The sequence below is a fragment of the Dermacentor silvarum genome, chromosome 1 (assembly GCF_013339745.2).
Source record: "Dermacentor silvarum isolate Dsil-2018 chromosome 1, BIME_Dsil_1.4, whole genome shotgun sequence".
NCBI classification, from domain to species: domain Eukaryota; kingdom Metazoa; phylum Arthropoda; class Arachnida; order Ixodida; family Ixodidae; genus Dermacentor; species Dermacentor silvarum.
The window spans coordinates 157,415,371-157,427,839 of NC_051154.1; the positions used below are offsets into that span (position 1 = coordinate 157,415,371).

The 12,469-nt window shown below is 42.5% G+C and overlaps 1 protein-coding gene across 2 annotated transcripts in view; it reads right to left on the bottom strand.

Moving 5' to 3' along the window:
* LOC119436275 (diacylglycerol O-acyltransferase 1-like) overlaps positions 1 to 12,469 on the bottom strand; it is a 215,378-nt gene that overhangs the window by 18,962 nt on the left and 183,947 nt on the right. For both annotated transcript variants that reach the window (XM_037703076.2, XM_037703075.2), the window contains 2 exons: positions 8,891 to 9,044; positions 2,223 to 2,285 (listed from right to left, as the gene is read on the bottom strand). In XM_037703076.2, coding sequence (XP_037559004.1) covers positions 2,223 to 2,285; positions 8,891 to 9,044 — 217 coding nt within the window. The remainder of the gene's footprint in view (positions 1 to 2,222; positions 2,286 to 8,890; positions 9,045 to 12,469) is intronic.

The window sequence follows — 12,469 nt, forward strand, 5'->3', positions numbered from 1 at the left end:
GTAGCCACACACGTAGCTCTATGATTCGCTTCTTCAGCAGTGGTTCGTACCTTGCGAGGAGACGCCATAACATGTACTGAAGAGGCACAGCCGCTGGAAGAGGTATCCAGAACACGTGGTGCACATCTCGCATCGGAATCGCATGATTGCGTGCCTCGTCTGAATCGCATCTCAGCGTCTGCGCTTGCGCGCACTGCGTTTGAATGCATCTTAACTAGATGGCGCATCTTAACTAGATGTTAACTGGCGGAGGGTCGGGTCGTGCAACGGTGGCGGCGACATCGCGTGCCAGAACGGCTATTGGAATGAGCCCATAACAGCTTACGCTGTAAAATGTTTCCCTGCTAGAAACTATTTCAGTTTGCAGGAGACCCAGCAGGGCAAAGTTTTGTCAACAGTGATGTCTTTCATGCAGAGGTGACATCCTTGTTTCAGTCAAAGGGGGCAGCATGACATCGGCATACAGTACAGATCTTGTTTATATACAAAATAATTGTGACGGGCGGCATTCAATTGATTGGTTTAAGCAAAATGCACTAGTCGACCAATCGGGCTGTGCTACACTGTTCCCATGGTTCACATCTGGAAAAAACAACCTATGCATCCCTCTATCTGACAACATTTTTTTTTTCTGATGTCCATGCCTCATTTAACATAAATTGTAACTGCAGACAAACCTCGTGTTACTATAGCCGCTGCCACACAAATAAGAGGGAATGTCTAATAAAAATCTTCGGTTGTTCTTGCCAAGATGTCCGTTAGCCAACTTTTTAGCGTAACGTTAGCAGGACTTGCTGAAGTACTTTTAGACGTCCATGACTACAAAATGTCTTGATCAAGACAGCTACTAGACTTTTGAATTAGCCGTTCAAGACATCTTTTAGACGTCAAATATCTACTTCCGTGTTTTGTGGGTTTCCTCTATCTACCACTGGGAACAGGTAGATGCTTTGTGCTTTGTGCCGTGACTCCCGTCACCTACGACATTGCCCCTGACACCCCATCTGCTTCCCAGTGAAGTGATATCGTGCACGTTACACGACTGAAGAAGTATCACCCTCCCAGTGATAACATTTAGAGGCTCCGAGGCGACGCTTCTGCCACCGGGGGATTATGCTACACGCGTGTTGTATTTGGTCGTTTGAACAAGGCGCGTGGGCGCCATCACTCGAACAGTCTAACTGGTCAACGCTGAAACCGTTGCTGTAAATATAATCTGTAAATAGTTGCTCGTTTAAATGACTCGTCCTTCTCGTAACAGTATAATAGCTTTGCTACAGCCAGTTTCGGTTTAATTTCTACCGTGTTGTGAAGTCCTGACGCAGAAGGTGGCCATGTGGAAGCAGCACATTGTGACGTTTGGGCACTCACTTCAGCTTGGTCTGTCGGTCATCTGCTATGCAGCTACATCAGCCCTCAACAATGAGTAGCAGCATCGGAGGCAAATGTGTGAGCCACAGTAAGTGTCAAAACATCACCATGTCCTGTTCTCACATAACCACCCTCTGCATCATGATGTCACGACACAGTAACCTCGTAGGAAATGATACTGCAACTGGCAGTAGAAAAGCCATTATATGCAATTATTTGATGTGTTCTGAGGCTTGCCAGTATTTTTTTTTTTTTTTTGGGGGGGGGGGGGGGGAGTTTAGAGGTCTAGAAATTTCATTTAACGCAAAAAAATGAAGAGTAAAAAATATCATTCGGTACTCCTTCAAGGTTTTGTTTACTACTGAAGCAACATCAATGGAAAGAGACCTTCGTTGTTATGCTTCATTTGGCACAAGCTCAACACGCAATGGTATTTTGGAGAAGAATGGTGCAAAGGTTCCTTGGTGCAATTGGCACTAGTTATTCCATCAAAGACAGATGCACACACATGGAACTGTAGTGTAAACATCATTGTCATCATTGTGAACAAAGCTCCCATGTGAGAGCCAAAACACGATTTGTTCTTTTTTAAGATCGTATAATAGTCCCTTAACGTGGTCGACAACTTTTTTTTTTTACACTACTGTACCGCCATGATCATCCCTGAAGAAGCTATGACGAGCTTTTGTCAAACCCTAGTTTCCACACACACGTACACACATGTGCACCTGCTACATCTAGCTCTACCAGAATGAATAAGCTGTCAACTATTTGGGTAATCTATTATGCGCCATTAAACCAGGACTATAAATGTAGTAAACAGTACAGATTAAAAAGGTGCAATGATTTACCTGTGCCAGCATACCAAAAAAGGCCCACACTCTGAACATTTTCAGGGGAACGCTGACAAGGTACTGAAAGAGAAAATATTCACAGAAATGTTTTACCTTGTCACAGCATTGTTAAAGCAATACATTGCTATTTACATAGTACCCATACTTGGCTCAATTTGAAAGCAAGAGTATACTATCCAGAACAGCTAGCATATTACACTGCATATAGAAAAAAAAAAAAAAAAAAACTCTTTACACATAGTGGCACCCCTTAACGTTTTATTAACCCTTTTTCCACCTAAATGGTGCCAAAATGGTCCATCAGTTTTAGAGCTATACGCTATGCCTTCCAAAGTTAGAAAATGTCACATAGACTGCGTAACTGTAGTAAAACAAGCTTTATTGGCCACATTACAAACACCATACCACCTTGTTGGCAAGTCACGCAATAATGGGATTACTGAACAATCCCTAAACATATTAATGGATATGTGCGTGATCATTCATTTCAGAATGGTAAATTCAAGGCACTGCATGTCAACACAAATTTTCAGTCATGTGATAGCACTCAAAGCACAGAATTGCGGACATGGCCTTTTTGGACCATTTGTACCACACCTGCCTTGTCTCTTTCCTGATGTTCTTTCCAATGGCATCCCTCTTTAGGCCAAGGAGTAAACATGCTTGCCTGAGCTAAAACTGCCTGCTGTTGCATTCACTAGTAACTACAAAACTGTTCTATAAGCTCAGTTCGTGTAAAGCCGTGCTAACAGCTGCAGAATATATTCAACGATACAGGTTTGTCAAAAGCAAAAACAATTTTGGCAGGGAACGAACTGAGTTCATCCAAGGCCTTTAAAGGGTTAAAGGAAGCTGAACAAAAATGCAACAATGCATGCTGATGAGTATGGTTGCACCTGCTGATGTGAACATACAGACAATCTTTGTGATAAGCTGATAACAAAACAATTGAGATAGCAAGACAGGAAGCAATGCTTCAACATGTAATTGCAAACAAGCCTAAACACAGCAACGTGTTGTTTTTTTCCAGCAAATGGCAAAAAATTAAGGAAAATGCATTAGTTAAACAGGTTTCAGTAAATAAATAGCGGAAAAATGTCTTAACATAGGTCAAGAAGGTTGTGAGCAGTTTAAACCAAAGTGTAAAACGTTGGTAATAGTGGCTAGTGCAACTCCAAATAATTGGAATTAGTAATTAATCTTTCTTTCCATTAGTTTCACTTTGTAACTCTAGAAGCACTGTTGATGCGATGTACAATGCCAATGTTTTGTCTTTTTTTCTAGATGTTTCAACACAGTGGTGTTTCTCATCTTCCTTGTTGTCCAGAAATTATCTTTCCACATGCCTTGACTACACAGGGCTGCATATACTTATTTGATGGAAAAAGAAAATGCCTTGATGAACATGCAATTGATCAGCCTCTTTTTTTTTTTTTTTTTTTGTAAAAAGGTGCTTGGCTCGAACAATAATTATAGTATTTAATGAAACACAGCTGCCACTTTCATTATGTTACACACCATAGACCTAGTAATTCGTGGTGTGAGTTAGTTCTGGCACACATTTAACCACGAGCGTGCTTACCGAGAAATGTAAAAAGATTGTTTTCCTTTACATTTACGATATTACCACACAATTTTAAAAAAAATTAGCAAATTCTAGCGATTCCTACAGCTCTGAACTCAGTCACTGTGACAACAGCAGGCTCTTAACAATGAACACAGTCATCCTCTTAGGAACAACTTATCTGCAATGTGCACAATGTCATCTTCATTCGCTACAGTATTGCATGCTGTGACTTCCAAAGTATATGTACAGGCATCACCACTCTCAGAGTCTATGATGCACAAGGCCCCACACAAATTGCTAAGTGTACGAGGTTACCAACTACAAAACTCTGTGGTTTTGCTACGCCTGGATTTGCTGTGTCCATCAGTCTGCCCTTTCCGTTACACTGTTGCCAACATCATATTGTTTTCAAATCACTGTCATTAGCCACTTGCTCAGCTTCACCCTTGCCATGTGGTGAGAATGCTTCCTTAAGAAGTCGAATAATTTAGATTCACTATTCTTAAACCAGTGTCAACAATGATGAAGCTTTTTTACAAAATGGCTAACAAGATGTGATAAAATAGACATGGGGAGCTGTCAATTAAGATCAACAAAGATGACTTCTAGGGATGCTTTGAAAGGTGGATACACTGACTGCAAAAGCACCAGTATTGGTGGTGATTGTGTGGTGACATGATAAATACAGTGTAGACCGCTTATAACGTAAGTCGCCAGAGTCGCAAATATCCAGACTATAAGCGGTACCGCACTATAACCAAAACAACTATTTTACTGCGATAATGGACACTCCAGGCACATTTCTGCCATCGCTGTCACCGTGCTCTAGCTTCTGTATTCGCTTACTAAATAAATTAACAAGCACGGTGTTACGCGTGCACAAGCAAACATGAGCACATCTCGCTCATTGACCACGGAAACGAACTGTCAAAACGCTCAAGTGACGAAGCGCGGCGAGCGAATTGACCTTCGTGCTATCATGCCTCTCGCTTCAACGTGACCTATAAGCGGCGAAAACACGGCGCGCGGCGGACTTTCCCTGTCGCAGATTGCTTTCAAGATAGGGCCAAGGTGATCGCATCGCCTACGTGGATCGTCGCAGATTACGTCCTGCTTCGGTCCACTGAAACCGTTCTGCATTGCTTTGCTGGCGAAAATCTTCTTCTGTTTGCGCCAGTCCCGAACGCAAGTTTCGGATTCTCCGAACGCCCGTGATGCGGCCCGATTTCCGTCTGTCTCCGCACACATGATCACTTTCCTTTTAAATGCGGCATCATGATGAACTCGGTACTTCATGCTGATAGAGCAGACGCAGACAGCGTGAAGACAGATGGTAGACTATTGCCTAAGCACATGTACTGCAGCACATGGAGGAAGCTACGGTAGCTAGGCTCGAGAGTAGCTAGACTCGATGTGCGTGTAAGGCAGCCATTTTGAAGTGCCGACGGCTATATGGTAACGCAGATTTAGGGTCGTACTCGATTTTAATGCGCACGCAATTTTTGGACCTGTTTTATCAGAAAAAAAGTGCGCAGATTCAAGTAAATACGGTATTTGTGGCTTCAGGGGAGCATTTGCCGTCTAGGTTGACTGCCGAACTTCCAGGCAGCCGCACTGTAACCGGTATTTCGTGTCCCGCAACTGCACTATAAGCGATACGCGTATACATAGAGTGCTATAGGAAAATTAACGGGAGTCTGAAAAGACCGTATTATATCCGGTCCTGCACTATAAGCGGTTACGTTATAAGTGGTCTATACTGTACTAACCAAGATAAAGGAAGAACGCTGTTGGTATCCTTTATTTTTCTATGGGGGTGAATGGACTTTTTGAACTGCTTATGAACCAGCTGACACCATAAAATAAGATTGCTCAGAATGCTACAGGGTCTAGTCTTATGCAAACAGCGTGCCATAGGCATAAATTGCAATGTGAACAAGTCTAAATGAACTAGAAAGCACATTTGCATTTTTCAGGGTCATCTGCATCTGTGCATTGGAGTGACTCGGGCTTGAATGCATAGCTTTAAAGGGGTCCTGAACCACCCCTAAAGCTAGGCAAAAAAAATTCACTTATGATTACGATACTCCCTAATGTGAAATTTGAGCGCAGCTCTGTACATGTTTTCAATGCAATATATTGAGGCAAAAAATGTGAGAGAAACATGTCGCAGAGTCGGCAATCATCGTATATTTGATCTGTGGGTCAAACATGTCAACATTTATATATGACTTGTCGAAGCTTCCAGTGTAATCGCTGATGCCGCTTGGCTTCCAGAAAGTACTACAAAATTTGCGTCAGGCATGCAATCAGATTACAAAACAATTGCAAACCATGACAATCAAAACAAGCGCGAATGAGACCAAACCAAGCAAACCAAACAAGCGCGAGCGAGAGCTGACGTGAGCATACAATAGCTACGAAACTAGTGGTCCGGCTGAGACCAGATACGAGTAAGCATCAAGCTGTTGGGCGGGTCCTCATGAAACAAGTTTCTCACGCGAACATTACTGAAGGGGCTGCTCTCATTGGTCTCTGCCATTCGCGGCTCGCATCTTTCGCTGTTGTGCTCGTTTGCTCAGTTACGCCGCAGCTGCCGTTCGCCGCATTAACGGGCCCTTAAGAGCTGCACTCTAAAACACAGTCCACAGATAGCATAAGCTGCTGTTAACATTCCAGCCAAATTTTGCACTTGTGTGCGGCATGTGGGGCTCACAAGTGGAGCCTTTTTCTCAAACACTATTTTTGACGAAGCCTTCTCCTCACCCTTTTTGGGGCTGCTTATTTCATCATATAGCAGATTCATATACACGGCTGCTATTGACCAATAGCTGACATTAATAAAGAAGCATGAGCCGACTATTGTCTGCTTATGCTCAGCCGCGCCTCCCCACGTAGGAATGAAACTTTGGTCACACTGCCTTTGGAGTGTCGTTGCCGTCGGCTCTCACTTAAGGGGGGAAAAGTAGGTTCTAGAAAAAAAAAAAGTTTATTCTTCGAGATATGATGCTGAAAGGTTCTACATATATGTAATGATATGTGCTTCTTTTGAATATGCAGTCCATTTTTTGTTATCTCTTCTGTTTCTAATTTTATGTGAGCTTCCTTTAAATTATTGTTTGCTAAGGTTTTGTAACATATGTGTTCTTTCAGTTTCGCTAAACAGGGTATCAATGTCTTCTGTATGAATCAGGGAACGCCGTAAGACCAACCTTATTGCTCTGCCTTACCTAGAACACGAGTTGCGAGACTTCAAAGTTAAGCACCAGAAAAACTGTTTCGAGTTTTAAATCTGAAACCTCGCAACTCCCATTCTAGGTAAGGCAAAGCAATAAAATTGGTCTTACGGAATTTCTTGAACCATACAGAAGCCATTGATACCCTATTTAGCGAAATTTAAGCCTAGGATATTTTGCATCTCTTTGCAGAAGATATTTAAAAGACACTTGCATAAAATTAGAACCAATAGAGATTAACAAAAATGGACCTAATATTTGAAACAAGCACATCAAATGACACATATGTAGACGTTTACAGCATCATAGCTCAACGAATAGAGGTTTTAAAATTTTTCAATCAAAGACCCACATCTCCCTTTAATTTCGATTAGTCTGGAACATTCAACTAGCCTTGAACTACGTGAAACTTAAAGGGGCCATGAAATACCCCTCAGGCTTGGTGAAATAACATAGTCCACGGATAGCATACGCTGCTGTGAATATCCCAGCCAAATTTTGCTGTCGTATGTAGTGCATGGAGCTCGCACACGAAGCGCAAAGTCACCTTTCTCTCAAACGCTCTCGTTTCAACAAAAGCTATGATCTTCACTCTTTTCTAGGCGCTTTATTTCGTAATAAAGCACATTCCTATATGCAGCTGCTATTGGTCGCTGCGGTCAGCTACACCATGGCCACTGTGAGGTGCCGCCACAAGTCCACTGGCTAAGTGCACTGCGGCTCGCTGAGGACAACCACGTTTGGCTTACGTTTAGCACGTTGTAGGCACCAAAATCTGAAGTCGTGGCGTCTACGTTAACATCCAAAATGAAATTTGAACTGCGCACCATGGTGACATTTTGAAGGCGGAGGGTTGTAGCCCCGGCCCACTCCGCCGTAGCCTTCGCAGTACAAGGCATTGAAGAAGGAACGGGAATACAGCGGAGGGCGTGTTTGACTGCCAATAATGCTTCTTCTGAACGCATTGAAGGACTTTTTGCAGCAATGTATTTCTGAAATAGCCTATATTCACTCCAAATGCCTTTCTTCACTTTGATAAAAAGTGGTTCAGGACCCCTTTAAGGCTAGATCACACGTATGCTAAGCCTGCCACACCTTGCGATGAATAGCGGTTAGCATCTCCAAGGGACGGGCGCGCCAATGCATGCTTACTCCTGGTTGCTCCTGGCTAGATGTGCTTGATATTAATCTTTGTATTGAGTGCTACAAAGTCTGTAATCTGGATTTGCCTACTATCTGTGCAGGATAAAGCTGCTCTGCACCACGTAGCACGGACAGGCTGGAGCACGCGAGCATGCACTCCAGCCCTGCTGTGCACCTAGAGTTGCGTGTAGCCACACATAGTTGCGCCTCCTTCGTAGCGTAAATAACACAGCTGCTGCTCGATTCTGCGACAAGCCCGCCTACCATAACGCCGTAGGAAGGGTATCGTCACTCTATTGTCACCGGTGCTCCTCCACTTCTCTGGAACGGAGGAGATTGAGGGCGAATGGGAAAGGTAAATTCCGCACTTGAAGTATCCGTGCTCATACTAGGTCTTCTTGAAAAACTATTTTGGTAATATATTCCTGGGAGGTACCTCGCTCGTTCAAAGACGTTTTTGAGGCTTCAAAGAAATGTGGTACAGGGCCCCTTTAAGACTATTGGCCATTTAGAAATTGGCATGCTGCAGATCAGCAATTTCACATCACATTCTGAAAATACATATGAAATCTCTTTGGACTTTCCTACTTGCTTTTCAAATTAATAAGTGGACCCAGCCATACACCACATCATACAGAACAATTCATGTTATGGCTTTCTCTGACACTGTCAATTACTGAGTGCATAACATTTTTACCACGTAAAACATGATCCCATACCTCATGAAAGAATGCTGAGAGGAGGAACACCATTACACAAGCCCGGTCTTTTGACATGCCAGAAGCAACCAAAGGCTTGTAGAGGTGGCGCAGACACCACCTGTGCACTGGAATGTTCCAGTTTTGCCAAAAATACTGCACAGTGTCTGCATTCCTGAAAAAATAGAGGATATATGTACATGGGCACTGGAAGAGTAACAGTTTGCCAAAAATACTGCACAATGTCTGCATTCCTGAAAAAATAGAAAACACATGTATGTGGGCACTGGAAGAATAAGTCTTGGAAAAATCACACAAGAAATATATTTTACAAAAAAATTTCGTTTCAACCAGCAGCACTAGGAAACAAGAAAAAATAAGAGACAACTTCAGCTGGAACACACACACCCCCATCCCCCAGCCACTCTCTATTTATATAAAGGTAAGGCTCAGAAATGCTTTTATTTGACTATTGCAGAACCTATACAAACTACATTTATTGCACTTAAAAGACAATAAAATTCTAAAGGTCAGTAGTCTTACAATTTCGATTTTATCTCCCAAAATTATATTAATAATTCACAAAAAAAAAAAGTTGAAATGACAAGTTTAGAACTCCACAATTCCACAACTAAAACAGATATTGCAATTCCATAAAGCGCAACTGATGTAGTGTTTTAACCTGGGGTCTCCAAACTACGGCCTATGGGCCAGATGGGAGGTTGCCCCACCAGCCGGTGGCTGGCTTTGGTCCTTCCAATGATGGCCAGCCTGCAGCGAGCTATTTTTCTCCAAAGCTGTTTTTCCTCACAAAGTCATCTGTTGCACCTCCGCCAGAGAGTTGGGGTTTCTTCACAAAACCTTGCACCATTGCACTTCTGCCAGGAAGCTAGCTTCACTGCAGTCCCAAGATCATGCCACCTCGTCCGAGGCAGCGCCAATGAATCAGGAGCCGCATGCGACTATCGCGTGACGAATGCACAACTGTCTCCGATTGGCCGATCCCAGTCACCACACAAAAAAACATGCTGAAGCTTTCTCGATTTCACCCAGATAAGTTCGAGTGTTCTGGACCCGGAGAACTTTCGCCAGCTTTTTGCCTGCAAAACTACACCATGTAAATAGCTGTATATAAAGCTCCTTTCAAAGTTTCTCGTCACCTCATTCCCAAGCCTGACCTTGGTACAGCAACAAACTTGGTCAGTCCCTGTCACAAACTGAAGTAAGGTATTTAGTATGGCAATGATTATTGTTCACAAATAGAGTAGCCATAAAATGCAGCAATTAAGGCTGCGTGGCTGCGATCACAAAGAATAAAAAGAAAAACAAAATTGGGGGGCACTTCAGACGCAAAGTCATGCAAAATTTTGAAGTTTCATTTTAATAAAATGAGCCAATTCCCCAACTTACACAGATATTTTCTGGCAAGTCAACACGGATTTGTAGAAATCCTGGAATTGTGGTAACAAAACACCAGCAAAAGAAAGCCCTATTTGTAAAAAATGGCGACGTTTCTCATACCACTTCAACAACTCGTAAATATCTGCTTGGTGCAGCTAGAATGACTCAACAAGCAAGAAAGCTGTGTGCTACCGGTAATTGGGAATAAACTTGTTTGCCACCACGAATGTTCATTATTAATGTGAATAGCATTCTTAGCATTGTCGGACCAGTTTTCTTTCCGGCTATCTATCTATCTAATAAAAAATATATGCTGATCCTGAAGGTAGCGCAGTCTTTAAACATTGTGGGCCGATCCCGTGGGTACGGGCCACTCCATGGTTATGTGCCCCTTTTCAATGAACCTCTTTGATGCCAACTTAGGTATGTGCCACTGGGTATGCATGGACTTGGCAGTGCTGCTGCTACATGGTGCAGCGTGTCCAGAGGGTAGCATAAGAGCTGCAGTAACAAATCTCACACACGACGCCTTTCAGCTATTTGCATACTTGGATAGTCATCGTAGACGAGTTCTGCCTGAATTTTTTTTCTGATCAATGTACCCATGGAGATTTTAAAAGCAAAATTCTAATCCTAAAATAGTTATTTCGCTCCTCTCCTGAATGTTATGCCATAAGGTCAACCAAACTCCTCTCCTGGACGTTACGCCGGAAGGTAAAGAAACTAAGTAAAATTATTATTTGAATAAGGCACATCAATTAATTCACATAAAATGTCTAGTCTACACCTAGTACTGTTACTTATGTTTACTAATTTTCACAAAGCTTTATTCCGTTTTTTTTTTTGTTTTTTTTTTAATTGTCTGGCTCTCTACACCACAGCTGGTTGCCAGTACAGCCCCTCTGGCTCAGAAGTTTAAAGACCCCTGGTCTAAACAAAAAAACCACACATTATATTACCGCTTACATGCATTCGTTATCTAGATGTAGGTTTTGCAAAGATCACAGTAACTAACTGACAGTGCAGTTTACAGCCCAAATTTTTCCACTTGAAACAAGCTGTCAGGTGTACTTAGCAAAACTGTGATAACTATTTTTGTCATGGTGCTAAGAGTTGTAAACTACGCATTTCAATTCTTTGACATTGTTATCTTGCAAACATAAATTTGATCACCTAAGAAGCTCAGTCACTAGAAATAAAATTCACAATTAAGACTGTCAGTCACTCAAACTTCTTGTCTTTTAAATAGAAAAAAATTCCATTCTGATCACTTCAGTCACAGCATTTTATACCTCCATCTATATACAGGGTGGTAAGTGCTAAAGAGAGGACCAAGTCTGCCTGAGGAGGGCCATAAAAATTGTGACACAGCAGGTGCCTTTTTTTTCAGCTTCATCTGCATTCTTTCCTTTCTCTCATTCATTTACTATACAAGCTACTCTGCTCAATGAAACCTTTAAAGCTGATGCCCTTGTTGTCATGGAACATCACCACATTTGTCTCTAATAAATAGGGCTATTTACTTTGTTGGCTATACTTGTGAAGCCAGTTTAGGAAATCGCCATTCTTCACTTGGTGTAGAAAAAGTGTAGCTCTGCCCACCTACACGAAGCCATTTTTTATAGCCATAGTGTAGCAAGAAAACTACACTTTCTACACTACAGCTTTGATAAATGTAGGCAGCAGTCAACAAGCTAACAGGCTGGCATTGCAAATGCGTTGTGCCATTTCGTCTGCGGCTGTCGGTGCTGATTAAGCGATGATAGTGAATGTTTGCTGCAGGGACGGCAGCGAAGTGCTGGCATGACCACGTGTCACAGAGGAAGATGAGCTGATATTCCAAGATGGTGCAGGCTGTTTCAGACTCTGCGTTGCATTATATGCATAGAGAAGTCTTTTTGCATTGCACATTCACAATGTATTTAGCTACAGTTTGTCTAGATTTGTTGATGAAAGGAAACACGTACATTGACATTTAGTTTCAGGCAAGGGCATATACGCAGCCAGTGAGTTCGAAGTCAGGCGAAGTGCGGAGTCAGGCACTTTTTGTGTGCTGATGCAGAAGACGATGCACAGTCAGCTCTGAATGGCTATAGTCCAGTCAGCCAAGTGCAGCATATGAAATCATAGCCTTTGTCCGACACTACACTCGTCTGCACGAGCCTCCACAAAGTGTAGGTTAAATAATTTTTTTTTTAA